Raw genomic sequence first — 27,799 nt, forward strand, 5'->3', positions numbered from 1 at the left:
TATGCACTGGGAAACCCTTCAGGCCCAGAAAGGATGCAGGCAGCAGAGGGATGCTGGATGGGCAGTCCCCTCCCTCCATGTTTTCTCCTTGGAGCCCCATTAGGTCTCCAGGGCCCAGAGGTGTCCGGGTCCTTTCGCCCCATGTTCCCTGTGTCTCCATGGCACAGTGAGGGCTCAGCTGGTTCATAGCCCAGGGCAGGGCTGGGGGCTCCCTGCCCCACAGGGTGCAGTCCAGCCTCAGCTGCCACATGGAGCCGGGCCAGGACTGACCCTTGTAGGGCTGGACCTGCTCTCACCCCTGCCTGGAAGGGCTGGTGGTGCTGTGCCAAGGCCTGACCCCATGCTACTGCATGGGACAGCTCTCACCCAGGAGCCTTTCCGGAGCTTAAATGGGGGTGAACCGCAGCTGTGTGAAGGGTGGCACAAACTGCCCCATCCCTGTGCCACAGGCTCCAGGGCAAGGCAGGAGGTGCTCCGGGAAGCGGGTCCCAGCCGGGAACAGATCCAGCCCGTGGTGCCAGGGAAGAGCTTTTATTTCCGAGCCAGCAGCGCTCAGCGGAGCCGGCTGTCCGGCGCTGGAGCCGGCGAGTCGGGGCAGGGCGGCAGCAGGCGGGCGCTGCCGCAGGGGCACGGGGAGGACAGCTCTGGTCCCGTGTCACTGCCCGGCCGTGCCCCAGCCCTGGGGCTTCCCTCTCAGGGTACAGCAGCCCCACCGCCTGCGCTGTGCCCCTGCTCAGGGCTGGCCCCGAGCTCTCTGCTCTCGCTGCAGGGCCCTGGGGGTTCATCAACCCCTTCCCTGGCTGCTGTGGGGCAGCGGGGTACCCCTGCGCCTCCGTCCAGCCCATCCCCTGCCCCTGTGTGCCCAGCCTGGAGCCCTGCCCCCGGGCGGACGCCACCTTCCCCGCTGGCAGTGCCTGCGGGCTGCTCCCCGCTGCTCCGCTCCGCCAGCACCTCCCCGGGTGCTTCCTCCAGCTCTGGGGGTCCCTCACTGGGGGGCTCTGGGGCTCTGCCTGGCTCAGCCCTGGCCATGGTCCCCGTGCCAGCGTCCCGTGCCCCGCCGGCTCCCGGCTCCAGCCCCTGCCCGAACCCTGCTGCCTCTGTCCCTCCCGCTGCCCCACAGCGCCCTGCAGGCAGCTTGTGCAGCTCTGCTTGCGGGCTCTCTTCCTCTGTGTCCTCCTCTACCTTCTTGTCGTTTTCTTCCTCTCTGTCCTCTTTTACTTCCCCCTCCATCTTCTCCCCTTTTTCCCCCTCCTCTTCTTCCTCTTTCCCCTCCTCCTTTTTCTCTGCTTGTGGAGTCTCTTCCTTACTGTTCTCCTCTTCCTTCTCTTCTTCTCTGTCCTCTTTTTCTTCCTCCTCCATCTTCTTCCCTCCCTCTTTCCTCTCCTCCTCTTTCTCTGCTTGTGGGCTCTCTTCCTCTTTGTCCTCCTCTGCCTTCTTTTCCTTCCCTTCCCCTCTGTCCTCTTTTTCTTCTTTCTCCATCTTCTCTCCCTCCTCTTCTTCCTCTCCCCCCTCCTCTTCTTTCTCACCTCCCTCCTCTGCCCCGCTCTCTGTCCCCCAGCTTCCTGGCTCTGCCCTAGACGCGCCCAGGTTTTCTTTTTCCCCCACCCCTGTCCCACCCCTCCCCTCCACCTCTGCAGCCTGCCCCTGGGTCACGTCTCCTGGTGCTGCCCTGGGGGTCCCTTGCTCTGCTTGGTCAACCCGGGGTTGTTCTGCTTCTCCCATCCCTGCACCCCCCTCCCACTGCCCAGGGGTCTCTGGGACCCCAACCTCACCCTGGGGTGCCCCTTCCTGCAGCACCTCCCTGCTCTCCTGCCCCTTGCTGGCCTGCGGCCCCCGGGGTGGCTGGAAGAGCCCTTGGTAGCGCTTCCGCTCCTCCACGTGCTTCTTCCTCATCCTCTCCCCGAGCTGCTTCAGCTCCTTCTTCACGGCGGCGGCCATGGAGGGGTCGAGGTGAGCCACCCGCAGGAAGTCCTCCCGCGCCTCCCGTTCATTCCACACAGCAGCATGAGCCTTCGCCCGCTTGAAATAGGCCTTGGCGTTGTCTGCCAGGAGAGAAGAGCCCCCCCGGGGGGGGGGTCCTGCAGCTCAGGACCACCAGCCACAGGAGCTGGAGACCATAGGAACGCAGGGGACACGGAGCACGCGGAGCAGGGCTGGGTGCTGTGGGAGGTAGGGGCAGGGTTACTTGTGCCACTGCAGGCACCGGGGGGTAGAGGGTGCAGGGATCATCTTGGGAAAGAGGAATCGTGGTGGGCGGGGGGATATGGCTGATGTGGGATGTCATGGGCTAGAGGCAGAGGGTGCCGGGTGCAGGTGCCATCACGGGCAGGGAAACCTGGGACGTGGGTTCTGCAGTGGCCATGGGCACCCAGACGACACAGGCACCATCCCAAGCAGAGGGATACGGGATGAGCGTTGTCACGATTGGGAGATCCAGCGGCCAGAGTCCCTGGGGCTGTGTGCGCAGCAGGGGGGATGCAGGGCACAGGTACCTTTGTGTTTCTGGAGGAGCTCTGTTGTGTGCTCCAGCACCTCGTAGTACTCGCCCAGCTCCAGCTGGCACTGGCAGTAGTTGAGCACCAGCGGTGTGACCAACCGCTCCAGCTTCAGCCAGCCTTCCTCCCATGGCTTCTCCTGCCCCGGGGAGCCACGGTCGGTGTTTTGTGGCTGCGGCCATCCCCTCCCCGGCACGCAGGGGAGCGCTTTGCTGAGGAAAGCAAGCGGGGAGGACAGCAGGTGCCTGGGTCCTGCTCACCTTGGCCTGCAGGTTCCTCAGGCAGATGACAGCCTCCTGGTACTTGGCTGCTGCCTGCGCGAACTCCTTGCGGAGCACGAGGCGGTTGCCCTCGCTGTGCAGCACGGGCACTGCCGCCAGCTTCTCCTCCTTGCTCATGGCCCATGTGTCACGTTTGTACGCCGAGGGCTCCTCCACCTGCACGGGCAGCGGGAGCTGAGCTGCTGCCCTGGCCATCCCCCCCATCCCCACATCCCCCTTACCCGGAACAGCTCCATGATGAAGATGAGGGGCTGCGGCGTCCGCTGCAGCTCATCCAGGTCGTCGTAGCCTGTGCTATGGTAGTCAAACATGTTGCCCATGCCACAGCGGTGCTTCTGCCCTTCCAGGGGGTCCCGGCCCTCTGCGATCCTCCGCATGCCCCTGGAGACCAGGGCATACATGCCTGTGTGCTGCGAGGAGGGGGAGCACCCTGCTCAGCCGCATAGGACTTGCCTGCACCCCTTCCCCTGCCCACTGGTGCGATGGTGACACCTGAGCGCTCTGTGCTTGCAGCAGGCAAGGCTGGGGCATCTCTGGGTACATGGTCCTGTGCCCTGGCCCTGCAGGAAGGAGGGGGGTAGGTGCCTATGGGCCCCTCACTCACAATGGCATCGCACCAGAACTCAGCCACTTCCCCGGTTCTCATGGAGCTGAGCAGCGTCTCCCAGATCTCCAGCTTGAACATCTTGCCCACGATGATCTCCATGGGGATGCCAGCTTCCCGGCTGTCATCGATGACCGTCCGCTCAAAGTCATCCTTCAGTGTCTGGAAGTGGAAGGTGATCTGCCCCGGAGAAAGCTCAGTGTTGAGCAGTGAGAGACTTCCAGCCCCTGACAAGCCCCACATCCCTCTGCCATGGGGCCAGGATCTGGGGCCAAGCCTGCTCCCAGCAACATGCTGGGTTGGCTGGCAGCTCTCCATTCACAGCAGGAGATTGTGCCTCCTTCTCTCTCGTGCCTCTTAAGACAGTAAGCAGATGGTGGAGCGTCTTAACACCCATCAGTGATGTATCTTGCTGTTCTCTTTGGATCCCACTTTATAATCCACGATGCTCCCACAGGATACACCAGGAGCTGGCAGAACCCACACTATTCTGCCCACACCCATGGGCTGGGGAATATCAGAGACCCTCAACAGCTCCCCACTGGCACCCCTGTAGCTGCCTGTGCCCGAAACAGCCCTTCCTGCACCTTCCCCTTGAGAGACATGTCCTGAACATGGGATCTCCCCATACCACAGACCCAGAACATGGCTTTTGAGCAAGGGATCTAAGTGTAATGGGCAGGGATGGTGGCGTTGGGCCCACTCCCCTCTGCTAGGGCTTTGGTGTAACAACCAAGGCAACTTACCTTGCTCCCATCCTGCAGCTTCGGCAGCTCCCCTTGGCCTCCATGCAGAATCTTCTTCCTGACCCCTTCCACATTCAGCAGGTAGGTTTCCTCCATGGCTGCTCCTGCTGGCCCTCAGGAGCAGGTCACAGGCACACGGCCACGCTCGGGCCCTTCCTGAGCTTGTCTGCTTCAGGGTCTCTCCCTTTCCTATCTGCACACACGTGTCATCTCCCAGGGCTGCTGCTGGCCTTCCCAGCTCTGTGCCGGGGCAGAGCTTGGAAGCCTTCTCCCCTTCCCTTGCTCTTTAGGTGGACAGAGGGGTGTCCTACCGTGGCACACCCTTGGTGCCCTCTGTTGCATTCTGGAACTGCCTTTCTAATCCTCTTCCCACCCTGCCAGGTTAATCCGGGATTTGCCTGCCCAGTCTGTGAGGAATTAAAGAAACTCCCTTATCAGGAGGGCTTCGGTCCTTCCGCAGCCTGACGGCTCACAGCGCTCCCTTCCCCAGGCTTCCTTTCCCCGGCCACAGAAGCATTTCAGCGAAGGAGCCCAGAACTGCTGTGCGTGGTCAGAGGCAGTCACAGGCTCTGTGCTCTGGAGTCTGTGCCCTGGAGACCACAGAGGAGCAGACAAGGGTTGGAAACAGTCCTTTATTGAGTCTGATTTGCTATTGCTTGAACACAAGAACAAGCTCCTACCTGGCCACAGCCCATCACGATGCAGAAAGCTGCCCCAGGGGGAACTAAACCCCTCTGGGAGAATGGTGCTGAGTATTTACAGTAAATCCTGTATTCTGGCTGCTCTCGCAGGCATAGCTCAACTCTTTAGCTCCACAAACCCAGCCCAGAAAAATACATGGGAGACCAGCACTGGACATGCCCCGCAGCAGAGGTGTGTGACCAGAGCACAGACTTCAGCACGGCAGATAACACCACTTCCAGCTCTGCTCACAGACCCCATCCCGCTCCTCACTTCTCCATGAGGGACTCCAGCTGCTCCTGCAGGGATGTCATCTGGGAAGAGAGAGTGAGGCATTGCAATATGGCACGGCAGGGACTCCTGGCAGCTCCAGCCCAAGCACTTCTGTTTCTGGGCATCTTCCACCTACGCTGGTGCTGCTTTGCCTGTACATTGCAGGGAGCCATCCCTGGGCACCTCTGGGGCAGAACAGGAACGTGGGAGTGGGAACCTCCTGCCTTGGTACCTTGTTGAAACTCAGCAGAGCAGCTCAGGCAGGAAATGTGCCCAGACCCTACAGCTACTGCCCTTCTTGTGCATGGGTTTCTGTGTCAGGTTTTACCCCAGGCAGCAATCCTGGCAGCCTTGGACTGTTTGTCCAAGGTTTTGGGTCACTGCTCCTCCAGAAGGAAGGCTGTAATCAACCCCATTTCCTAGACCTCCTTGTGCCTTAGGAAGCTCTTGCAACTACAGATTAGGTACAGGCACAGCTGACCTAGTGCGGTACAAGATTCAGGAAACTTCATCACAGGTCAAGCCTAGAACCACATCATGTCCCTGTTCTTCCCCCTCTGCTGTGGGAGTTTCCTCACCTGCTGCTTCTCTCGCTCCTCCTGCTGCTTGAACTCATCCAGCACGGCCTGGAGCCGCGTCTGCGGAGACAAACGTGAGACACCACAGTCACCGGTGTGTTCTCAACTGAATGGGTACCAGTACAACGTGTCAAACGGTGCAGCAAGCCCCAGGCTGCACGGACAGGCAGCCCTGCAGTTGTGTGCAGCCCCGGGCCCTAAAAACTGATGGGCCCTGACAATATCTTCCGCGGGTGTTAAGAGAGCTGGCTGACATTGCAAGGCCGCTCTCCTTAGTCTTTGAGAAGTCGTGGAGATCAGAGGACATCCAGGAGACTGGAAGAAGGCAAATGTCACCTCCATCTACAAGAAGGGCTTAAAGGTTTTTTCAGCCTAGAGAAAAGGTGGCTCAGGGGAGACCTTATCATCATGTTTAAATCTAAAGGGTGGCTACAAAGAAGATGGAAACTTCCTTTTTTACAAGGAGTCGCAAGGAAAAGACAAAGGTTAATGGGTACAAGTTACTTCCAGGGACATTCTGGTTGGGCATAAGGGGAAAATTTTTCCCAATGAGAACAATCAGCCATTGGAACAATCTCCCTAGGGAAGTGGTGGATTCCCCAAAATCGGATACCTTTAAGATTCAGCTGGACATCTTGCATAGGCTGCTTTTGCCAAGAAAGATTGGATCAGATGATCCTTGAGGTCCCTTCCAGTGCGGGATTCCACTGCTTTTAACCCAGCAAGCCCAGACCCATGCCTTTTCCAGTCCAGCAGCAGAATCTAATGACAATCCACTGCTAAGCAGAAGACTTGAAGAGTCCCCAGAAGAGCTCTCACCTTGAGGGCTAGGTTCTCCACTTTCATGATGAGATCTTCCTGGCGCTTCCTCCTGTCCTGGGTCTCCTGGAGTTTACTTTTCAGGTTGTCAATCTGCTTCTGGATCCCCATGACTGCAAGAGAGTGAGTTCAGACCCACAGCAGCAGCAGAGCTGGGCAGTGCAGGCTGCCTGGCACCCTGGTGATCCTACTGTGCTCTGCTACCCACTCACCTATCTGGTTGGAGCCCTCATTCTCCTGTTGCTGCCCATCAGACTCGTTCAGCTTGTCCTGCAGCTGCCTCTCCAAGTCATCCTCAGTGTCCATGATGTTCAGGTCTTCATCGTCATGATGATCCCTCTCATCTTCATCTTCACTGCTGCTGCTGATGTCATTAAATATCTCCCGCAGTTCATCATGTTCTAAGGGGAAGGAAAAAGTACGGCTGACGACCTCCTCACACCCTCTGGCTGCCAGGGACCATGTCAGTACTGGGTGCCTCTCTCAACACCCTCTTTCTTTTGCTCTGTTTAGGGCTTATCCCAGAGAGAACTGGGCCAACTGATTTATTTAGTGGCTAGAAAGAAAACAACAGCCTTGCCCACTGCACCTGAGGAGCCTTGCTTATGGCCTGACATCCCTGGGGAGGAGATGTCCAGGCTGGTGAGCGAACCATGGTTGTCTACTTCTTTCGTTTCGTCTTCAGCAATGACTTCCCAGCCTGACAGCAGGAACAGACGAGTCAAGGGAAAAAGAGGAACATGAAAGATGCAGTGTGATGGAAGAAGGCTAAAAACTGCAGCGGATCATTGCCCCTCCAGCAAGTCTTGCAGCTATGGCTGTCCAGGACAAACCACCCCAGCCCCTTTGTTTGATGACTTCTCCTCTGCCATTACTTAAGTTCCTGCTCAGTACAATACTACAGTCCAAGCAAGGTCACCATGAAGAAACAACGAGCTCTGAACAAGGCAAAGATGAAGCTCCAAAACTTCAGTGCCTCTTGTACCTCTATCTTGCAGATCCCCACACCCATCTCGCAGCCCCTCACACCCATACTAAGCTGAATTTGTCTCCTTTCCAGAACCCCCAGGTCACACATAGTGCCCTGTCCCCCGCTTGGGCTTTTTTCTCTCCTAAAGGATACGGACACTGACAGCTTCAGCATCTGTGCTCAGGAGACGCTTCACCTCTTTTTCCACATCAGGAGACTCTATATACTAGGCCAGAGAGGGGAAAGAGAACAGAGAAATTGTTAAATGCCTCGTGCACACTGCTGATGTTGGCCAACTCCAACCCTCCACGTCTGGACAGAGCCGTTTCAAGCCTCTCTTCTCTTATGCTTTCTGCTCAGCCTTTGCTCATCCTCACCCTAGAAGTAATTTATGCACCTCCTGAAGGCAGCCCATCTTTTTTGTACAGAGCTCCTTGGTGGGCTGTGTGCTCTCACTTTTGTACTTAGCTATGAAATAAGACTTTAGGTGTGTACGCAGAAAGTCTTTGAGGTGCTGTATCTTGACGGATGGTCAGCTCAGCTCCTTCCCACCTCAGTCAAAAGCAGGTTTCATTTTTCACATTTAAATCAGCCAGGAATCTTAATGCAGTGACATCAAATCCCTCCTGTGCGCTATAAGAATGTCTCGAGCAATTTGTTTCCCAAATGTCATGCGAAATAGCAAGAAATAGTTCTCAGGAACTGCAAAGCAGAGAAGAACAAGTCTTCTCAACCTCACAGCACTGCCTCTCCCCAGCACCCTGCCTGGCTTGTGCATATGCACAGAGACAGTCTCTGAGCTCCATCTGTTGTCACTCCCCCAGCTGAAATGACAGTTATTCTATTTGTAGCATTGCTTGTTGGGGAAGGGAACAGCTCATGCATAGAGAGAAGATTTCAGCTAGGAAAGCAGGAATGAGCTGGGGCTTCATTTCCATGCAAGTCTTCCTTCCTTCCCTGTGAGCAGGAAGAGATGCACTGTGGCAAGGCAGACACAGGAATGGGGTCCAGCAGTTCTCTGCACAGAGGATTTTCCCCTTAGGAGCACCTTGGAAAACATGGAAGAAGCACCCAAAGGAGTGTTTAAATCTACTACCAATCCTTCACCCTCATCTCGGGCAAGGAAATACGTGAAGCAATGTTTTCTGGGCTCATAGAGAGACACAGCCCTAATGCCTCTGCCTGGTTACTGTATCTGTGTGAGGAGCAGCTCACCTTCTTCTTGGCTGTCTTCCGGAATCGCCTCTTCCGTACATTTTTCAGGGGAAGAGTAACTGTGACAGAGGAAACAGATTGCATGTGTCAGGCAGATGGCCTAATGGGAGAGCAGTGTGCCAACAGGGAGAAGATCCCTTCGGGAACAGAGACAGCACTGAAAAGAGCAGCACCACAGGCGAGACGTGGCAGTGGTGAGTGCCCTCAACAGCTGTGGGGACACTGGGGTGGTGGGATGGAGCTGTTTGTTTGGCACAGCCTCTACTCACTGCCATGGTTCCAGATGAATTTCTTCTCTCTGTCCTTGTCCTTCTTCTTGTTTGCCTTGGGGTCAGTGCTCACAGTTTGCTCTTCCAAAGGGGGGTACAGATCACCATCCACGGTGCAAACAAGCATCTGGAATCCCCCCATAAACACAGAGGGTGCTTATTGTTACACAAGGACAAAAGGATGTGAAAGCTTCCGTGGAAAATGAAGTGACTGCCCACTGCATGGGTGAGCCAAAGGGATTCCCAGGCACAGGGTAAGAGAAACACAGTATTCCACACCCAGCTCGCTTCATATCCAAGCAGAGCAGCAGTGAAGCTGTTACAAGGACAATCATGTTTCATGCTTTGCAAGTCGATTTCTAAGTGAATTTTAAACTGCTAATATTGTGAGAGTACCGAAACTGGATATGTTATACTGGGTGTCCAGCTGAAAAAGTGTACACGGGTTTTCCTGGAGACAGGAGCAAGGAATTAAGCTGCTGGGACAGACGAGGACAAACCATACCTGGCATATATCTGCTGTCTTATAGAAGGTTTTCTTGTCAATGGTTTTTAAGCTCTCGATGATGCAGGGCAGATCCACCAGCTTGGCTGCCAGCGGCACCCGGTCCACACGGACTATCCCATGGCGCCCATCCGCTGTGGAAAGCCATGGGACAGGTTAGCGCTGTCACTGAACAGTCAAACTGAGCAACACGTTCCCGGGCAGCACAGACATCAAGGGAAGACACACACAAGCCGCACAGCTCCACTTGTGCACTGTCAGAGGAGCTACAAGGTGCCCTGATCCTGCTCACTCACCGTGTAGCTCAATGGTGAGCCTGTCCTTCAAGTTGACATTCCCAGACTGTACCGCTCGCCGCACAGTGGAGGCATATTCCTGGGAAGGTTGGAAAGCCTTATGTCGGGACTGGATGGGCTTCCGAGAACCACCAAAGGTTTCTGCCCAGCTTCAAGCACCCCTCCATGCCAACACAGACAACTGCAAGAGCTGCGATGAAAACGGCACCCTCCTCCCAGTGCATTATCCCGGTGGCTCTGCTATCCCCAGTGCCCTTCACACCCCAGGACACGGTGCAGCTGTGACAGCAGGGTGAAGCCCCCGACCTCAGTGCGATTCCTGCCGGGAGCACAGCTCTGCGGGCAGTTGCAGCTCCCGTCACCGAGCTCTTGCGGTCTCAGCATTGACACAGGCTTGGCTTCAAGCACCCAACCCGCAGCATCAAGCGCACTGACGGCCACAGCAACCGCAGAGCCGGCACCGCTCCCTCCCTGATCCTCCGCGTTGTCTTCCCAGCCTCCCACTCTGTGTCACCTCCTCTTAAGAGGAGGCCACGGAAGATCGGTCCAAAGCAGTAGGAACGGGCTACCCGGAGCCCGAAGCAGCCACCCTGTTCCTATGTCCCTTGCCGGGTCCGCGGCCCCACAGCCGGCTCCCCCTGCCTGGCTAACCCGTGTCGCCAGCCCGCTGCTCGCCCAGCAGGCGGGCATGAGCCGCACGTAACCGCGACGGCTGCCCCATCCCGACGGCTCTCACCGGCGGCAGCCGCAGCACGAACTGGCTCTCCAGCTCATGCGGGGCCTCGTCCTTGCCCTTGCTCATCTCCCCTTCTTCGCCCGGAACACCGAGCCTGAAACCCAGGGTGACGGCAGCCCCGCGCCCCGGGGCCGCGCTGCCGCCGGGATCGGTCCCCGGCTGGGCCTGCCCCGCTCAGCCGGGCGGAAGCCGGGCTGGGTGCGCCGGCAGCAGCCCTCCCCCGGAACGGAGCCTGCGCCGGAAGGAGCGGGCGGCGGCGCTGCCATGGGCCCCGAGGGCGGGCGGCCCCGCTTCTACGTGGGGCTGGGCCTGGCGCTGGCCTCCAGCGCCTTCATCGGCGGCAGCTTCATCCTCAAGAAGAAGGCGCTGCTCCGGCTGTGCCGCCGCGGCCGCACCAGGGCAGGTACCGCGGCCTGCGGGCCGGGGGCGGCGAGGGGCGGCGGCGGGCGAACGGGGAGCGCAGAGCGCCCCGGGGCTTGCGGCGACAGCGGAGCCGGGCTCGGCTCACGGCCCCGGCGCTGGCACTGCCGCGGCGCCTCCGCCGGGCAGCGCTGGGCCTTGGGTGCCTCCTCCCTGCTTGTGGGGCTGCTTGGCCCAAGAGGAGGCTGCTTCCACGGGGAAGCGCCCATAGCCACACAGGCACCTGCACAGAACGGGGCCTTGGGACTGCTCCTTCAGAAGCAAGACCGGGGGTAAAGTCTTTGTTTTTAGGGTAAAAGAATCAGTGCTTGCCCATGGCCGGCGTGTGACAAGGCAGCCTTGTGCTCGGAGATCAGGCTGATCCCACTTGCTCGCTTCCCCGCGGCTGTGCTGGCATGATAAGCCTGTTGGGTGGCTTATGGAATCACGGGCTCAGCCAGGTTGGAAAACACGCTTGAGATCATCGGGTCCAACCTTTACCCCAGCGCTGCCAAGGCCACCACTGACCCGTGGCACTGAGGGCCTCGTCTCCACGGTGTGTGAATGCTTCCAGGGACGGTGACCCCAGCACTGCCCTGGGCAGCCTGTTCCACACCTGAGCACCCTCTCGGTGGAGGAATTGTTCCTCATGTCCAGCCTAAACCTCCCTGGTGCAGCCTGAGGCCGTTTCCTCTTGTCCTGTGGCTTGTTACCTGGGAGAAGAGACCAGCCCCCACCTCCCTACAACGTCCTTTCAGGTACTTGTAGAGAGCGATGATCTGAGGTTTGTTGTTGCTCTTTCTGACTTAGGACAAGGAGGTCACGCGTACCTGCAGGAATGGCTTTGGTGGGCAGGACTGCTCTGCAGTAAGTACCTGCTCTGAAGCTGTGAAAGGACACACTTACGAATGCATTACTCATGGTTTCCAGTTGCTTTCGTGTTTTATTTATTATGAACATTGCTTGATTTTTATCTGAGGATGCTATTGATCTAATCATAACTCTGTATATTCTAAACTCTCATGCATTACCAGGTTTCCTTGCTTAAACAGGAGTTGAGGAGCTGGTCTGAGTTGGGTTAAGTGCTGCTGACATGGCCTGCCAGACAATGTAGTTATAACAGCACATCCAGCACTGCGGGTTTAGTGCTGCAGCAGTTTCAGCAGCTCTGGGTTACACTTGTCAACGTTATTAATCAATTTTATTTGACTTACCCTTTACGAAGCCGTAAAAGCTTGTCCTGGAAGGACAAGAACATGACTTAGAAACATGGGTCAAAAGTTCTTTTAGCTTTGAGAACACTATGGAACTATTTTCCTGTGGTTCCTGCTAATGTGAGTAAAGATCACCATGCAAAACCACAAAGCCTTTGCAGGAGAACCTTTATCAGGCTTCTGCTTGTTCCTGCTGGTGCTGTGCTTTCCCGGTTGCACAATGTAACCTCAGAGAAACAGGGGCTGCTCAGTGGAAACGGAGGCTCTGTTCTGACTGCTCTCAAACTGTACTGTGCTGAACTGCTCCTCTGATGCTCACCTGACAGCGTTTCTCTTGCAGTGGGAGTTGGAGAAGCAGCGAATTTTGCTGCCTATGCCTTTGCCCCTGCAACTCTGGTAACTCCACTGGGTGCTCTGAGTGTCCTGGTTAGGTAAGCAGCCTCAGAAACACCCTTACCTCCCCTACCACCCCTTAGTGGTGAAAGCAGTCGCCCTGCTTTCCTCCCTCTTTTCCCTCAGGTACTCCATCTCTTGGCCTCATTGGTTTGGGGTTTCTTTTACTATCTTTCAGTGCAGTTTTGTCTTCCACCTTCCTGAATGAGCAGCTGAATGTTCATGGGAAGATCGGCTGCATCCTGAGTATCCTGGGCTCCACAGTGATGGTGATCCATGCGCCTCAGGAAGAAGAGGTTTCCAGCCTGCAGTCAATGGCAGAGAAGCTGAAAGATCCAGGTACTTAAATATAAAGGGTCCTATCAATTCAGGCTTGGAACTGACAGTAGAAGGTAGGATACAACTTGGATAGATTGGGAAGGACTGAACTAAAGAGTAATTGAGCTGTTTCTTATTCTGTACATCAGTGGAGGAAACATTCCCCTGTGCCTAGGATAGCTGGTGGGTTGCCTTCTGTGGTGGGAAAAGACTGGGGTCACCACGCTTTAAATGTGAAAGAAACAGCACGGGAGATGGAGGAAGAAAGCACAGGAGAGGAGCAAAGCAGAGGAACAGGTAGATGCTGCTGCTCATTAGAGGAAGTACTCCTGTGATGTGGTGCTTTCCTCTTTATCCCACCACAGCCCCCAGGGCTTCCCAAGCCTTCTGCCACCTTCCTAGACCTCCATCTCTACTTGCTGTTCAGTTACATCTGTCACTGGTGCTGCTGTTCTCTGGTAGAGATCTTTAATTCTTCTTTCCCCAAGGATTCATTGTATTTGCTGTCTGTGTCCTGGTGAGCACCCTTCTGCTTATCTTTGTGGCCGGACCCCGTTATGGACAGAGCAACGTCCTGGTTTATGTTTTGGTGTGCTCCGCCATCGGCTCGCTTTCTGTGTCCTGCGTCAAAGGCTTGGGAATTGCCCTGAAAGAATGGTTTTCTGGGAAGCCAGTCCTGAAAGAACCACTGGGCTGGGTGCTCCTTGTGTGCCTGGTGATCTGCATCTGCATCCAGATCAACTACCTGAACAAAGCCTTGGACATCTTCAACACGTCTGTGGTCACACCCATTTACTACGTGCTGTTCACCACAGCAGTCATGATGTGCTCTGCCATCCTCTTCAAGGAGTGGCAACACATGGTGCTGGACAACATCATCGGCACCATCAGCGGCTTTCTCACCATCGTGTCTGGCATCTTCCTCCTGCACACCTTCAGGGACATGCCCTTCACCCCCAACCTCCTGCCCCTCTTCCTTCAGCAGGGCAGGACAGACCTGCGTGCCCCATGGAGGAGTGCAGACAGCCATCAGTCGTGTCCGCACCAGCCTCTTCTGCCCTCAGAGGACAAAGGCTCTCAGAGCACAGAAGAGGAGGAGGAAGGTGAGGGCATGTGAGGAAGCCTCTGAACTGCAGCTTCTGCTCCCACCACTGAGCAGCTCTGCTGCAGGGTCGAACCTGCTGCCCCAGCTGCTGCTGCACCAGCCTCAGGTGTGAGATGGGGGAGCTGCCACTGCCACGAGGCTGACGGGGAGCCAGCTTCCTGCGGCTACAGACAGGAGCCTTGGGAACTGCCCAGCTCCTGGGATCTGGTGCCACTTCACTGTTCTTACATGTGAAGAATCCATCTGCCCTTATCAGAACACAGGCTTCAGCTGCCCAGAGGCCCACAGCACTAACACAGTGCTAACCCTTACCGAGTGTGGAGACCACACACGTGGGGAGGCCTCACAGCCCTTTTTAAGGAATAGAAGATTAACAGTTACAAACTAATCTAACCCGGTGCTGAAATGGCAGGGAGAGAGGATGGCTGTCCGGCCTGAAAAGATGACATACCCAGAGTATTCATTCAAGTACTTGTTTTGCTCACTCTGCTAGAATTTATTTACAGATTCACATCCAAGAACAGAGTACAGCCAAAACGGGAAAACCGTGGTGCTGCCACTGCTGTGGCCCTTACAGAGGGACCAACCTCTTCATACAGTATCTGCTGTGCAGGTGATGCAGCGCCTGCTGACTGTATTCTATTAAAAACCGTTCTGTTCAGTTACTGAGTGGCTCATGTTCCATTTGTACCGAGAGCTGGGCTGTGCTGAAAGGCCTGAGGGGTTACAGGGTAAGAAGCATGCTGATGCTCCAGAGAAACTCAAGACAGGGACAGGGGAGGGAATCACTTTGGGAACAGGAGCAACCTAAGAGTCCTTAGCTATTGAGGTAAGTTTCTTAAAGATAACTAGACAGCCATGTCCTCACTTGTGTGGGTTTCTGTCTGCATAGCTCTGCTGCACACATCCTGAATCTGTTCCCAGGCCACCTGTGTTAGGAACTCACACACCACGTCCAGCCACCCACAGCAGATGAACACTTGCAGAACTGCTTCAGCAGGTTCCTGTATAGAGCCCCAAGCCACTGCCAGTGGTCACTCCAGGCTCCCCAGAGCCATGCAGTACGTAAACACTGCTGAAACGCCATGCTGCCTTTCCAGAGCGCAGGTGAGGAGTTTGCTGGTTTTCCAGTTAGAAGCTACTCTCTGTGCCCTGGGGACAGAGGTCAAGAAGACACAGCCACAGGTCTCCCTCCAGTCACCTCCACAGGTAAAGGTGCATGAGGTTATAAAGTACCTGGTTCCTTATTTCCTGCATTTAGCCTAAAGGAACTACTTTACAGGGCAGCAGAAGAGGAAAAGCCACAGCCTCTCCCAGAAACAAGTTTAGATTCATGGGATAAAATTAATTGAGCAACAGGTCCCCATTCAGGACAGACCTTCTAGCCAAAAGATAATTACACCCTTCCCTAATTTACAATAAGCACGATCACTGGAAGGAGGGGGAGTGGCAAGGCCAGGTTTTCAGTCCTCAGTGGCCATCTACCTGAACAAAGGAGAATCTCATGTTAGAAATTGACCCAGTTAATATTTATTACCTTGACCAGGGGAAAGCAGTTAATGGAGCGAGTCAGTATTGACAGAGTTGTGCTGCAGTGTGAAAACCTGTCGCTTTGGCCACATGAATGATTTACCTGTGGAAAGTAGTCCCCAGTAGTGCTACTGCCTGGGATGATCACTGTGCCCAGCAAGCTCTTCACACTAAGGGTACCTCTCCCACATTGAGCAGCGATGGCACCTACAGGGCTTGTGCCTACCCAGGAGGGTCCGTTTTGTGCAGCACCATTAAGGCAGCGGTCACGGGCTGGCCTCACGCAGAGCTGACATTAACATCAGCACTGGGAGCACCCCAAACGTGAGCATCACCACCCCTCCATTCAGCCGAGCGGGTGCCTTCCAAACGCTCCCTGCGGAGCACCAGGGGCCCCGGAGCCCCAGCACAAAGCCGGCTGCTGGCCCGCGGAGCCAGGAGCAGCACATCGCCCCGGGGAGCAGCGACTGTGCCTCTGCCGTGGGCTCTCATCTGGCTGCAACTTCCCCGAGCCTGGCACTGAATTAAATCCTAACCCCCCGAGCTGCCGCCGCGGGCTCATTCGGGCGGTGGTGACCGGGAGCCGGCGGGGGGGGGGGCCGGTGTCCCCCGGGGCGCGGGTCCCGCTCAGTCGGACAGGCTCTCCGAGAAGGCCGACTTGGATTTCTGCGTCTGCTCCAGCCGGTTCAGGATGAACTGGCTCGTGTCGATGAAACGCTCCACGCAGTTCACGAAGCACGTCTCGGCCCGGCTGTCCAGCTTCGGGCCCGGCTTGTCCATGCACTTCTCCTGCACACAGCGGGGGACCCGTTGGTCCCGGACGTACCGCGGCCCGACATCCCCCCCTCGGGACCCTCCTCCAGCCCATCCAGGCCCCCCGACCGGCACTCAACCCGTCCCGTCCTCCCCTTCCCCACGGCCCCCCAATCCCCGGGGATCACAAGGCTCCCACAGCGGCTCCATTTTGTGCTCGTCTCCCTCCTTCCCTGGGGACAAAGGTTCACCGCCCGCCCCACCACCACCACCACCGCCACCGCCGCCGCCGCCGCCGCGGCGGTGACCGGAACCGGGCCGCCCGTACCCAGCAGAGCTCGGTCATCTGGTGCACCAGCTGCTGGAACCGCTGCTTCTGCGTCTCCACCTCGATGAAGCGCTGCAGCTGCGGGTCGGCAGCGCCCAGCCCTGCGGCGGACGCGTCCATCCCGATACCGGTGATACCGGTACTGCCGGTACCGCCGCGCCGCGACCTTCACGTGCCGTACAGCGCCACGCCGCCGCCACCGCGCGTGCGCCGAGCCCGCCCCTCCCGCGCCGCGCCGAGCGCCCCCTGCCGGCTGGGAGGTATCAGCGCGAAGGCAGCGTTCCGAACGGTTTATTGAGCGCTCCCGGCGCCGGGCACCACGCTTCGGTCCCGGCCTTGGTGAGGGGCGGCCGTGAGGGCCCCTCGGGGGCCGTGTCCCGCTGCAGCAGCCCCGTGGTACCAGCCCGCGGTCAGGGCTCCTCGTCCGTGCTGTCCAGGATGCTGGCCAGCAGCGCCGAGAAGGTGGGACGCTCCTCCGGCTTCTGCAGGGAGAGCAGGGAGCTGCGGAGCCGGGTCCCGGCACCCCTGCGGTGGGCACCGGGCTGCGGGCCGCTTACCTCATGCCAGCAGCTGTACATGATGGCGTAGACCCGCTCCGAAGCCTGCTGCGGGCGGTAGAGGCGCAGCCCCTGGATGACGTGCTCCGTTGTCTCGCTGTTGTTGAACCTCTCGTAAGGCATCTTCCCCAGGGAGTAAACTTCCCACATCAGGACGCCTGGCACAGGGAACGGCAGGCGCGGTTCATGGCATGGAAGCAGCTGTGGCTGAAGCTGCTCCCGATCTCCGAGTCATTCACGCTCTTACCAAAAGCCCAGACATCAGACTTGCTGCTGAACTTGCTGTACAGGAGCACTTCAGGGGGAGACCACCGCACTGGGAACTTGGACCCCATGGAGCTCGTGTACTCGTCATCCAGAACGTACCTGCAGAAGGCAAACAGATCAGGGTGCCTGCCTTGCTCTCCATAGTTCGCTACTACATGCAGCCAACGAAGCCCAAAAGGAACTGGCAGCTCTCAGAGTGACAACAGGTTGGCCTCCACGTGGGTTTCAACAGGTAGAAATAGGGTGACACAAAAGCATAGCCACAAAAAAGGGGATGTGGAGAGAAAGCTGCCTCCAGGAGATTAGAGGTGGCAGAAAGCAGCAGCAAAGAGAGGGGGGAATAAAGGATGGGGGAAGTAAGAAAGGGATGGTGGAGAGTGGAGAGGTGGAAGGTTGAGGAAGATAAATGAAGCGGAAAGACAGGGGAAGACAAAGGAAAAACAGAGCTGAAGGACTAAGATGTAGAAGAGACTGAAGGAGGAGCTGCAGGACTGAGACAGGAAGGTGACACAAGACACATCCACCAGACCTGGAAAGGCCAAAATCCGAAACTTTCACAACTCCTTGCTCGTTCACCAAGCAGTTGCGAGCAGCCTGTGGGTGGAGAGATGGAGGCAGTCACTCCTACCTGCTCCTGCCTCCAGCATCCTGCTTATCTACAGAGGGGCAACGTCTCTGGTGGGACTTTGAACAAAGCAGCACCAGGAGGAGATCAGGTACAGCACCCAGCAGCACCGCAAGCTAGCGATGCCAGACCAGGGCTGACAAACCAGGGCTCAGCTTTTCATGGGGGTTAAGAGGTCCCTTTCGTGTCTGAGCCAGCGATGCTGCCAAACACAAACCCTACCCTAGCCACAGATTGAATTCCCATCTGCTGGAAAACTATCCAGTCCTGCCCTTTCTGCAATCACTGCTAAATCACTGCAGTGACTTCAGAGCATCCTGCCCATACTCAGGTGGGCAGGGAAAGCTTAGAGGGATGTGCTGCAGAGCTGCCTGTCCTCGTCATGATGAGCTGAACCCTGTCTGTTCAGGACATGCTGTGGCTGTTGCTCAGTTGGAGATGTGTCCTTCAGCCACAGGCCTACCAGGTCCCGGTGCAGGAACTGCTTGGATTCCAGGTACTCCATAGCTTCACAGACATCCTTGCACATCTCCAGCAGCTCGGCAGGCTGGAACCACCGCCGAGGTTCCTTCAGGAAGTTCAGGAGGCAGCCGTTGGCCATGTACTCGGTGATGATGAAGATGGGATGCTGCTTGGTGCAGACCCCATAGAGCTGCACGAGCTTCTCATGAGACAGGTTCCTGCGTTGGGGACAAGAAGGGCAGTTCTGAGCATCTAAAAGGCCAAGCAGCAAAAGTAGCAACTGTGAATAAAGAGCGTGGGAGGGGAAGGTGCTCCTGGCCCAGGTGATGGTGGAAAAGCTCACCAGGGAATCGGGGCAAAGGCAGTAGGTTCTTGGATGCATTTTGTATCCACGCCACCCAGAGGCGCAGCCGTTCTTGCAAGGCAGGTCCAGCACTGACCTGCAGGCTGCTCACCACTTACATCATGACTTTGGCTTCATCAATGAACTCGTCCTCTGACATGGAGCCCTCCCTGATCATCTTGATAGCAACGTTGTACTGGCCTCTCCACTTCCCGTACTTCACCACACCAAACTGCCCCGTCCCCAGCTCCTTCAGGAAGGTCAGATCCTTTGGGTCAATCTCCCAGGACCCTTGGATAGAGAGAACGAGCATAATGTGGGTGCAGGTGGCCTCCCTGATCTAGCAAGCCCAAGAAGAGCTCACAAGCATTTGCTGCCTGAAAAAACATCCCAAAAATCCATGAAATCTGAGACTTGTTCCTCCAAGGGATGGGGAGCAAAGTAGTTTATGGCATCCCTGGGTCAGAACTGTCACCAGGGGGCCAGTGAGTGTTGGGAAGTGATTCCTGGGAAGGCTGTGAGCCCTTGTGCCATGGGACAGGCAGGATCCCAGCCTCAGAAAGTCAGTGCTGCAACCAGGGAAGTGTGAGGCCAGCTTACCATAGCCGAGGCCTGCTGTGGAAGGAGCACTTCTCTGGTGTTGAGACACAGGGTACTTCAGTCTGGATATGAGCCCTGAGACACAAGAAGGTAAGACTGCCACACCACACCTACCCAGCAGGGAACGCAAGCCTCCTGCCTTCAGTGCGGGAAGGTGGGGATACTGTTGTGTCAGTAAAAGCACTGCTGGCCCCACTGCGTCCCCAGCACTGACCGGCAGAGTTGTGCTGGTGGTAGGTGATGAGCTCCGGGATGGTGTTGAACACGTGCTTCTCTGCCAGGTAATACTGATTCTGGGGGGTGCAGCACACAACATAGTGGCGGATCATGCCTTGGGGGTCTCTGGAGAGACAGTATGAGGGGTCAGCAGCGTGGGGAGGACAGGCAGAGGGTGAGGGGTGCCTCTGAGGTAGGAACAAGCTGTTCTCAGATCCACTTACACAGAGGACTTGGCATAGACGGACACAGTGTATTTCCCTGTCTTGCTGGTGGAGTCTCGGACAATGAAGCCTCCTTCCTTACCCTGAAAGAGAAAGGGTAGAGCGACAGAGTGGTTATGGGGTGGTGTAATGTAACAGGCAAGACATAAAGTGAGTGGAGTCCTACTTCCAGTCCCTGCCTAAGGGGACGTATCCTGAAGAGGTCATGTTGGAGTACACATGGTTCCTGGGCTCTTGGGGTGATGCTCCCATCCCATCCCAAGCCAGGCTGGTCCCGTGCCAGACACAGTGTGACAGCCGCCCATGGAGGGCTGGTGTGTAGAACCAGCCCAGGGAGTCAGCACTTACCTCCTGTTTGAGCAGTTGCTCTGCTTGGCTCCGGGTGATGTTCTTTGAGTACCACCTGGAACAGGGACACGTGTCAGGGAGAGCACCACAGCCACTGCTGTCCCCAGTGTGGCCCAGGACAGGGATGACTGGAGGCTCTCAAAGGGTAGGGAAGAGGGAGAGGGACCCAGCTGGGCTCGCAGGCTGTGTGTGTTTAACAGAACTGCATGTAAAAATCTCTGACCACGTGCAGCTTGCACCATCCCTGTGCCCTCTACTCACTCAAAGATCTCCAGGGAATTGCTGGTTTCAGTGACGTAGTTGCTGGGGATGTATCCTTCCCTCCTGCAGAAGAAAAGGGGCTGGTCACACACTGATGGAGGAGGCCAAGGCGAAAGCAGGTTCCTGCCCCAGAATGCTGTGTAGAAATGGGCTCAAAAACCTTGGTGCAAACCCATTTGGGTTCATGCTACCACAGCCTGCTTCAGTCTTGTGCACTGTCCTCATGTGCCACCCCGGATGGCAGCCTGCTGACTGTCCTAACCCCCAGGATGCTGAAGAGGTGTGTTTGCCACCAGTGCCATGGCACCTCGAGAGGCCACTGCAGTGGGCAATGGGAGCTCTTACCCGTTCTTGTCACGGGCTTTCCACCAGGGCAGGTGGCTTTCCTCCAGGATGAGGTACTCCTCGCCCTTCTGCAGCTGCAGGTCCTGCGCGTTCATGGGCAGGTAGTTGTAGAGGGCCACCACCTTCTTCATCTCGCCCGGCGTGCTGGGGGCCGGCTCGGGAGGCAGCGGCTTCATCTTCCCAGAGCAAGGGAGAGCATGGGACAGGGTGAGGCTGGCAGACACACAGTGCCCAGGAGAGACCCTCCCCAGGCCTGCTGGGCAGTGGGCTCAGGCCAGTCAGTGCAGTGACTGTCTCAGCTCCCCCATGTATCTCCACCAGGAGACCAAACCCCCCCCCCCCCAGCACTTTTCATTGCAATATTTCCACCTCAGAGACCCATCCTCACAAAAGAGAAGAGTTTTCTCTCTACCTTTTGGCTTAACCTGTGACTCCTCCACCCTACCCTGGGGCTTTTCCATCTTCCCAGCTCCCCCTGGGGAACCTCAGGGGTGAGATCACTTGACTTTCCTCCAGGCTTTTGATTCAAGCTCCTTCTCCCTCAGGGTACCACCTTGACCCACCTCTCCTGTACATCTCTGAGCAATGCCATTGAACGTGTTGGCTTTTCCCAGTTAGTCTGTTCCTTAAACACCTCGGAGCAAACCCACATGCTGCTGCTGGCCCCTACCTGGTCCTCCTCAGGAGTTGGGGGAAGAGGCTTCTTTGTCTTGCGATGCGACCGCCCAACTTTTAAACCTTCCGAACAGAAAAGGGACTTAAGGTGAGGAAAGATGCTGTGACCTGGGGACAGGGCGAAGGGAGGGTGCCCAGTGTCTTACTGCCATTCCTGCTCTCCAGGATCTGGCAGCCCATGGCATTCTTGGCTGTCTGGGAGCAGCACAGGTACTGGCCGTCGATCCAGAAGCAGGGGTGATACTTCTGTACCAGGTCGCTGTTGTACCGGATCACTGCGGCAGAGAAGGGGGGATGAGTGCTGTGTCCCCGGCTCGCTGCAGAGAGCTCTCTGCTCCCTCAGTGCAGATGATCAGCCCTGTTAAATCATTCCACCCTCTGCTGTGCTGCTGATACACGGCCACATGAGGCCCTGCTGAGGGTTCACCTCAGCTCATTGCTCCTGCAGCCAAAATGTCCAGCACCCCCCGGCTGTTGAGGTTTGCAGCTCTTTTGAACCCTTGATCTTCAGAAGTGGGGAGGGAGGCCAGTGCTGTGCCTGGCTTGTCCATGGGGACAGCAGGGCACTGCCACCATCCCTGCCTGCTCAGGCACTTCCCTTGCTGCGGTACTGCTCCTTTGCTAGGAGACATACAGCTTCCTTGTGCTTCTCTTCAAGCTAGAGGGACAATTGGATGTGCCTGAACACCACGAGAGCACCGTGCTGGCTCACAGCAGCTCTGCAGGGATGAGGGCAGGATGAGGGCATCCCGGCACCAAAAGACCAGCACTTTCTTTCCCCTTTTCCCTGTGGATTTCCCACTGGCTTTAGCTGCCCCAGGAGCCCCCCTGCTGCAGCAGGGAAGTGGGAGAGAGCTGCTGCCTGCTGGGGAAGAGCTGCAGGGCTCTCGTGAAGTAACCGACTTCCCCGTTATCAGCCTGCGCTGCTTCCGCCTGGCTGCAGCAAACTTCCCCGTGTCAATTCAAGCAGCTAATCACCCACCAGCACAAAGCCACAGAGATGCACACGCACCAAGAGGCACACACAGGCAGCTCCAGCACCGAACCATGAGCAGCGAGTTGAGGTGAACCCTCAGCGGGGCCACGTGTGGCTGTGTATCAGTAGCGCAGCAGGGGCTGAAATGATTTAACAGGGCTGATCATTGCATTCAGGGAGCACAGAGAGCTGTCCGCAGTGTGCTGGGAGATCCTGGCCAGCTTTAAGCACCCCGGCAGTGCTGCTGCAATGCTCAGCTCAAGCAGGTAGCACCTCATGCGGCAAAGTGTTAGCTCAGCAGAGCTCGGGGTGGGTTGGGAGAGATGCTCCCTGGCTTCCCGCAGGCTTTTGTTCCCAAAGCACTGGGGGCTCCACCCCTGTGTTCCAGGCCAGTACAGCTGTGTGGCCACATCTGCCCTTTCCTTTTGCCCTCAATAACTCCTGAGCCTGCTCGAGCTCATTTGGAGCAGGTTTGTGAGAGGGCAAGAAGCCTCAGCCGCAGTGGCTATGGTGGGGCAGAAGCCAGAGGGTGACAGAGGCAAGTGTCCACGTCCCCAGGCAGGAGCAGCTCAGGATGCTAAGGAGTGGATGTGGGGCAGAGTCTTATGAGTGCTCTGGTCACGGGAGAAGTTTCTGATCACTCTTCTGCAGCCATGGGACAGCGGAACCACGAGATAACAACCCCGGAAGCCTGGTGGCTCTGGGTCACACCACACGCACAGCTCCTGGCTTGTGTTCGCTTGGGGGGGGGAGCACAGCCCCCCAACTCACCGCTCTTCAGCTGATGGATCCAGCGTCTGCGCAGCTCCTCCGTCGGGGAGAAGACGTAGAGGGGCCCTTCGTCATAGACCACCTGCAGGACCACACAGCTCAGCACCCACCGGGGGTCTCCGGGGAGGATGGGGGGAGCCGAGGCTTATGGCAGAGCACAGGCTGTGCTGTGTGTGCTGCCCTGCACGCTGCTCGCGGGACCGTGACAGAGAAGTTCTAAATAAGCCCCTTCCCCTGAGACTTTCCACTTCCTTCTCTGACTTTCAGTGTGTCCAGAAGAGGCAGGCAGCTGGGCTGGGAGCTCAGTGGGCACCCTGCAGACAGCATCGCTCCAGCATGGGCCATGGGGCCGAAAGAGGTACAACAGAGCTCAGAAGCTGGTCTGCACCTAAGCAGCCCCCTTAAATAGAACTGCCCAACTCCCCAGGGCTCACAGTGGCTCACCTGCCTGCCCCGTGCAGCACTGGCTGCAGCAGGGTGTCCCCAGATGGGTGTGTGATGCCTGACATGGGGGCACTGATGCCGGGTTTGGCACCAGGTCCCCCTCTGGTCCTCCTCTGCAGTAAGAGTGGACCCACGAAGGGTGCAGTAGGGACTCACCTGGAAAGGGTAAGGGAACCGTTCGATGATGGAGATCTGCTCCATGTTGGTGTAATCCTCTCCTTTTCTCTGGAAGAGAGAGGCAGAGACATGCTGGCATCCTGCTGCTCGGCTGCTGGCGTTTCCCATGGGACCCACAGTCTTTGGCATCCCCCTGCCGTGCATCAAGCCAGACCCCCGGTATGGGCTATGGGTGCAGAGCCCCCCATGCCAAGTAGGTCTGTCCCCCATTCCCACCACCCCAGAGCAGGGTCCGTCTCCCGACTTCCCCAGCGAGGGGACACAAGCGGGGCCCCTCCTCACCGGGACCTGCCGCTCAGGGGGAGGGTTGTGCTCAGGCACCACTGTCTCCACACAGGTGATCTTCTCAATGTCCACTGAGCCCTTCTTGCTGCCCCGGCGCTGCAAGACACAGGCTTGGTTTGAATGATCACCAAGGGAGGCTCAAGCCAACCACTGTCCCTGTCCAACCACCCACCCCTTGGGCTGGCAAAGGGACAACTGGTGAGCCCTGTGGCCACCGACTCACCCCCCGTTCAAAGTCATACTCATAGTAGGACAGCTTGCTCTCTGTTAGCAGGAACAGGCGCTTCTTGAAGTTGAGGGGAGATGTCTTCTTCTTCTGCTGCGAGCGCTTCAAGAAGATGCTCTCCAGGATGACACTGGCCATGTCGGCCCCGCTGGCCTCCTCTGCTGTGCTCGCCGCGTTGCTGTGGCCAGCACAACACCAGCACAGTGCTTGCTGCTGGACCTCACTTGGTGCACTGCCTCCACTGACCAAGGGGCAGCCCGGAGGTGCTGGGACCACCACGGTGGGGAATCAGCTGCAGAGGTGTGCGGGCAGGTCAGTGTGGGGTGGTTGTGATGGGACCTCTCCCTCTCCTGTCCCCTCTCCCCTCTCCAATGCCAGGCTATGGACCAAGCCACCACCCGGATGGCTTTGGCTTCTGATGGATGCTGGAGGGGCCCCGTGGGTGTGCCGATGGACAGACAGACATAAATAGAGAGGGAGGAGTGCAGAGCCTGAGCAGCAACACCCAGAGGGCTCCCTCCTCCCCTCCAGCATCATGTGTGTATGTTTGTGTGGGCCGCTTCCTCCTGCCACAGCGCAGGCACTTTGTGCAGGGACGTGCTGAACTGCCTCTGTGGAGAGACCAGTCCCTGAAAACTTGTGGGTAGGTCCTGGCCTCAAATAGCTGCTGAGAGCACAGAGTAGCCCTAAAGGCATCCTTCCCTTCTGTGTGCATGGAGCCTGCAGGAGAGCAAGGATGATGCTCAACATTCCTCCTCCTCCAGGCTCGAAGGGCTGCCTCCAGCCAGCAACCAGAGGGGTTTGATCCTTCCCCAGCCCTCCTCAGCAAAGCTCTTCCCTTGAGCCTCTCCAAGGATGGGCCAGGCAGAAAAGGGCTCAATTCAGAGCACTGCATTCCACTGCTGCCCTGCCTCCAGGGTGGCTGGAACTCTGCCCCTGGCCCATCTCTTGGAGCATCCTGTACCCTTCCATGCTGCACTGCGGCACCCAGACAGTTCCAACACCCCACAGAGCTCTGGGCTTCTCCTCTGAGGGCTGTAACCAATGCTTCATTCCAAACTGGATGCATCAGGGAGTTCATGAGCTACACAGGGCCACTGCTGAACTGTGACCTGGAGCCCTCCCCTCCATGTCTCCTGCCCTGCCTATCTACATGCCCTGCTCCTGCTTCACCTCCACCTTCTTCCCGTTTGCTCCTACAGACACAGCTTTAGAGGGTATCCCAGGAGAAGCGGTTTCCCTCCCTGCTGCCCTCAACTTCTCGGGGGCAGGCTCAGAGCAGGGCCGGGGCCAGGGGTTGAACCCCCCGCTGCCCAGCCAGGCAGCACGTCCCTTGCCCTCACACAGGAGGCAGGCATTGGCTCAGCCATGAGAGGGACCAGGTGGGGATCAAATATGCCAGGACCTGGTCCCCACAGCTGTGCCTCTCTCTGGGGCATGCCCAGCCTGGGGGGCAGGAGCACGGGTGTTGCCCCATGCGCTGGTGATGCCCAGACCCTTCCAGGACAGATCCTGCAATCCTGCCTCACTGCAGTGGCTATAGCCAGAAAGAGTGGGAACAAGCAGGGCTCCTGCTCCTAGAATCCCCTTTCCCTACCCTTGTGGCCCTCGTGGGCCTTTTCTGCTTGTTTGGGTGGTTTAAAAAACAAAATAAAGCAAAACCCCCTTAAGCAATGAGGTGTTAAGAGCTCTTTAGAAAAACACAGCAGCCTCCACTGGCAGATCCAAGCCTGGGGAGAAGGCAACCGGGGTCCCTGCTGAGCACAGGGCAAGTGGCTGGGGCTGCCACTGACAGGGTGGTGGCCAAGCACAGAGCGACCCCAGCATCACCTTGTAGCCCCATGCCTCAGTTTCCCTAGCTATAAAATGTGGCTGCCATTGTGCATCCCCCCCCGACACAGCCACAGGGGTTGAGCAGAGCAGCCTTTGGGCTCCATCCCATCCCATCTGCAGTGCTGGGTCTCCAGAAGCTTTGCCTTGATTCACAGAGCCGGGTCACCACCAGCAGTGCTGGGCAGATGGGGCACATCCCATGTCCTTTGGGACAGTGCCGACATGGGTATCTCAGGGCTCTTCCGCCCCAGCATGGCACAGCCTCCCTGTCCCCAGCACTGCCCCCCTGTCCCCAGCATGGCACAGCCTCCCTGTCCCCAGCACTGCCCCCTTGTCCCCAGCATGGCACAGCCTCCCTGTCCCTGGCTCTGCCACAAGCTCTGTCCCTGCCTGTCCCTGGGGGTGGTGGGCTCCCTGCGGGACTCACCCTGCAGCCACTACCGCTGTGCTGTGACAAAGCAGAGGTGGCAATTGGGCGGCTGGAAGCATGTCCTGTGTGTGTCCCCAGCGCGTGTGACTTCCTGCCACTGTCACACCCCGGACAAGCGTGCTCTGACCCCACCGCCAGGCCCGGCACACGCTGCCGGTGCTGTGCCCCACCATGGTCCCTGCACATGTCCTGCTAAGGAGCCGAGCCTCTTGGCCACCACTGTTGGATGGGGGCTGGCATACCCAGAGCAAGTGGGAAGGGGGACAGGGTGTCTGTGAATGCCAAATGCCACAGCCCCCGTGTGTGAGGTGCAGCCTGGAGGGAGACAACAATGAAGTGGAGGGAATCTCCTGCATGGGACAGGCTCAGAAGCAAACCCAGAGCTGCGCTCCAGCAGCGTCTACTGCAAAATGCACGGGCAAAGGCACTGCAAGCACCACGGCCCCCTGCTCTGCAGCACCCCTGGGTCCCTGGCACTCACACCCCACCCTGATCGCATGCTGTGGAGCACTGCCGGGGTCCATAGCACACACACACCCCCTGATCCCGTGCTCTGGAGCACTGCCGGGGTCCATAGCACACACACACCCTGATCCCGTGCTCTGGAGCACTGCTGGGGTCCATAGCACACACACACCACCCTGATCCCGTGCTCCACTGCGGCCCCAGAGCCCCCCTTGCCCACCACCCTGCTCTGCCGCACTCCGGCCTCACGGTACCCATCCCCTCCTCGGCCTGCCCAGAGCCGTGGGGCTGTGGGGCCTCCCCAGCCCACGCTAGCCAGCATGCGGCCTGTGCCCGGGACAGAGGTGCGAGGCCACAGGCAGGCACCGCACGGCTCCCTCCTCCCCGCGCTGCCGGCAGGGCACGGCCACCCTCGTGCTCCAGCCCCGTCCCCGCACCGCACAGGGCAGCCCCGGCCCTGCCCCGCCGCACTCACCCGGCCCTCCCGCCGCCGCTCCGGCCCGCGGGGTCCCGCCGTGCCCGCTGCCCGGGGCCGGCCGGGGTGGCTGTGGCGGCGGGGCCGGCTGCGCAGGGAGGAAGGCCGGGCCCGGCCGCCCCCACCCTTTCAGTTCCCCTTTCCCTGCTCTCTGACTCAAGGGCAGCAGCTCCGCTTCCCCCTGCGGCGGCCGCGGCTGGGGCTGCTGCGCATCCGCGGGACGAGGGGCACCCCCGCGGCACGGGGCCGCGCTGCAGGGCAGCGCCATGAGCCCCGCTCCGCACCG

At 58.0% G+C, this 27,799-nt stretch overlaps 5 protein-coding genes across 10 annotated transcripts; 1 reads left to right on the forward strand and 4 right to left on the reverse strand.

The window, feature by feature from the left end:
* Positions 1–1,858: 1,858 nt before the first annotated feature.
* Positions 1,859–4,663, reverse strand: AIPL1 (aryl hydrocarbon receptor interacting protein like 1). Of its 2 annotated transcripts, XM_065689462.1 has the most exons (6): positions 4,127–4,663; positions 3,381–3,560; positions 2,998–3,186; positions 2,756–2,932; positions 2,487–2,634; positions 1,859–2,056 (listed from the first exon to the last, which is right to left on the reverse strand). In XM_065689462.1, exons 1-6 carry the CDS (start codon positions 4,220–4,222, stop codon positions 1,923–1,925), a joined length of 924 nt encoding a protein of 307 aa, XP_065545534.1. In that variant the 5' UTR covers positions 4,223–4,663; the 3' UTR covers positions 1,859–1,922. The 2 variants fall into 2 exon arrangements, with proteins under 2 accessions (XP_065545534.1, XP_065545533.1); XM_065689461.1 differs by lacking the exon at positions 1,859–2,056 and having other exon boundaries at positions 2,159–2,634.
* An 81-nt stretch (positions 4,664–4,744) lies between these two features.
* Positions 4,745–10,685, reverse strand: TAF7L (TATA-box binding protein associated factor 7 like). The gene is made up of 11 exons (XM_065689460.1): positions 10,469–10,685; positions 9,733–9,811; positions 9,437–9,570; positions 8,932–9,058; positions 8,663–8,721; positions 7,601–7,673; positions 7,067–7,177; positions 6,690–6,878; positions 6,478–6,590; positions 5,659–5,718; positions 4,745–5,121 (listed from the first exon to the last, which is right to left on the reverse strand). The coding sequence occupies exons 1-11, from the start codon at positions 10,532–10,534 to the stop codon at positions 5,077–5,079; spliced, it is 1,056 nt and encodes a 351-aa protein (XP_065545532.1). The 5' UTR covers positions 10,535–10,685; the 3' UTR covers positions 4,745–5,076.
* Positions 10,490–14,562, forward strand: LOC136019340 (magnesium transporter NIPA2-like). Its single transcript, XM_065689458.1, has 5 exons — positions 10,490–10,871; positions 11,678–11,734; positions 12,422–12,512; positions 12,653–12,813; positions 13,281–14,562. The coding sequence occupies exons 1-5, from the start codon at positions 10,505–10,507 to the stop codon at positions 13,907–13,909; spliced, it is 1,305 nt and encodes a 434-aa protein (XP_065545530.1). The 5' UTR covers positions 10,490–10,504; the 3' UTR covers positions 13,910–14,562.
* Positions 14,563–15,404: 842 nt separating this feature from the next.
* TIMM8A (translocase of inner mitochondrial membrane 8A) lies at positions 15,405–16,715 on the reverse strand. Its single transcript, XM_065689465.1, has 2 exons — positions 16,509–16,715; positions 15,405–16,216 (listed from the first exon to the last, which is right to left on the reverse strand). The coding sequence occupies exons 1-2, from the start codon at positions 16,626–16,628 to the stop codon at positions 16,055–16,057; spliced, it is 282 nt and encodes a 93-aa protein (XP_065545537.1). The 5' UTR covers positions 16,629–16,715; the 3' UTR covers positions 15,405–16,054.
* A 68-nt stretch (positions 16,716–16,783) lies between these two features.
* On the reverse strand, positions 16,784–27,604 carry BTK (Bruton tyrosine kinase). Of its 5 annotated transcripts, none has more exons than XM_065689455.1 (19): positions 27,514–27,604; positions 24,308–24,602; positions 24,082–24,180; positions 23,779–23,847; positions 23,179–23,260; positions 21,578–21,706; positions 21,427–21,494; positions 20,757–20,932; positions 20,412–20,474; positions 20,151–20,205; positions 19,803–19,885; positions 19,577–19,704; positions 19,363–19,437; positions 18,882–19,053; positions 18,421–18,637; positions 17,862–17,926; positions 17,313–17,431; positions 17,066–17,223; positions 16,784–16,990 (listed from the first exon to the last, which is right to left on the reverse strand). In XM_065689455.1, exons 2-19 carry the CDS (start codon positions 24,446–24,448, stop codon positions 16,919–16,921), a joined length of 1,971 nt encoding a protein of 656 aa, XP_065545527.1. In that variant the 5' UTR covers positions 24,449–24,602; positions 27,514–27,604; the 3' UTR covers positions 16,784–16,918. The 5 variants fall into 5 exon arrangements, with proteins under 5 accessions (XP_065545527.1, XP_065545524.1, XP_065545525.1 ...); XM_065689452.1 differs by having other exon boundaries at positions 16,784–17,009; XM_065689453.1 differs by having other exon boundaries at positions 16,784–17,009; positions 24,308–24,488; positions 27,514–27,596.
* Positions 27,605–27,799: the final 195 nt, after the last annotated feature.

The sequence above is a fragment of the Lathamus discolor genome, chromosome 9, assembly GCF_037157495.1.
Source record: "Lathamus discolor isolate bLatDis1 chromosome 9, bLatDis1.hap1, whole genome shotgun sequence".
NCBI lineage: Eukaryota > Metazoa > Chordata > Aves > Psittaciformes > Psittacidae > Lathamus > Lathamus discolor.

Excerpts from the sequence above, each read along its gene's own strand:
- AIPL1 (XM_065689462.1), bottom strand. The coding sequence starts at position 4,222 with ATGGAGGAAACCTACCTGCTGAATGTGGAAGGGGTCAGGAAGAAGATT. Across the intron at positions 3,187-3,380 it reads AGTTCTGGTGCGATGCCATT|CACACAGGCATGTATGCCCT; the intron begins GTGAGTGAGGGG and ends CCCTCCTCGCAG. Across the intron at positions 2,635-2,755 it reads TGAGGAACCTGCAGGCCAAG|GAGAAGCCATGGGAGGAAGG; the intron begins GTGAGCAGGACC and ends TCCCCGGGGCAG.
- LOC136019340 (XM_065689458.1), top strand. The coding sequence starts at position 10,505 with ATGCGGGGCCTCGTCCTTGCCCTTGCTCATCTCCCCTTCTTCGCCCGG. Across the intron at positions 10,872-11,677 it reads CCGCGGCCGCACCAGGGCAG|GACAAGGAGGTCACGCGTAC; the intron begins GTACCGCGGCCT and ends TTTCTGACTTAG. Across the intron at positions 11,735-12,421 it reads GTGGGCAGGACTGCTCTGCA|TGGGAGTTGGAGAAGCAGCG; the intron begins GTAAGTACCTGC and ends TTTCTCTTGCAG.
- TAF7L (XM_065689460.1), bottom strand. The coding sequence starts at position 10,534 with ATGAGCAAGGGCAAGGACGAGGCCCCGCATGAGCTGGAGAGCCAGTTC. Across the intron at positions 8,722-8,931 it reads ATTCATCTGGAACCATGGCA|TTACTCTTCCCCTGAAAAAT; the intron begins GTGAGTAGAGGC and ends CCTCTGTCACAG. Across the intron at positions 5,122-5,658 it reads AGGAGCGAGAGAAGCAGCAG|ATGACATCCCTGCAGGAGCA; the intron begins GTGAGGAAACTC and ends CTCTCTTCCCAG.
- TIMM8A (XM_065689465.1), bottom strand. The coding sequence starts at position 16,628 with ATGGACGCGTCCGCCGCAGGGCTGGGCGCTGCCGACCCGCAGCTGCAG. Across the intron at positions 16,217-16,508 it reads AGATGACCGAGCTCTGCTGG|GAGAAGTGCATGGACAAGCC; the intron begins GTACGGGCGGCC and ends CGCTGTGTGCAG.
- BTK (XM_065689452.1), bottom strand. The coding sequence starts at position 24,448 with ATGGCCAGTGTCATCCTGGAGAGCATCTTCTTGAAGCGCTCGCAGCAG. Across the intron at positions 21,707-23,178 it reads GATCCATCAGCTGAAGAGCG|TGATCCGGTACAACAGCGAC; the intron begins GTGAGTTGGGGG and ends TCTCTGCCGCAG. Across the intron at positions 19,705-19,802 it reads GTCTATGCCAAGTCCTCTGT|AGACCCCCAAGGCATGATCC; the intron begins GTAAGTGGATCT and ends CTGTCTCTCCAG.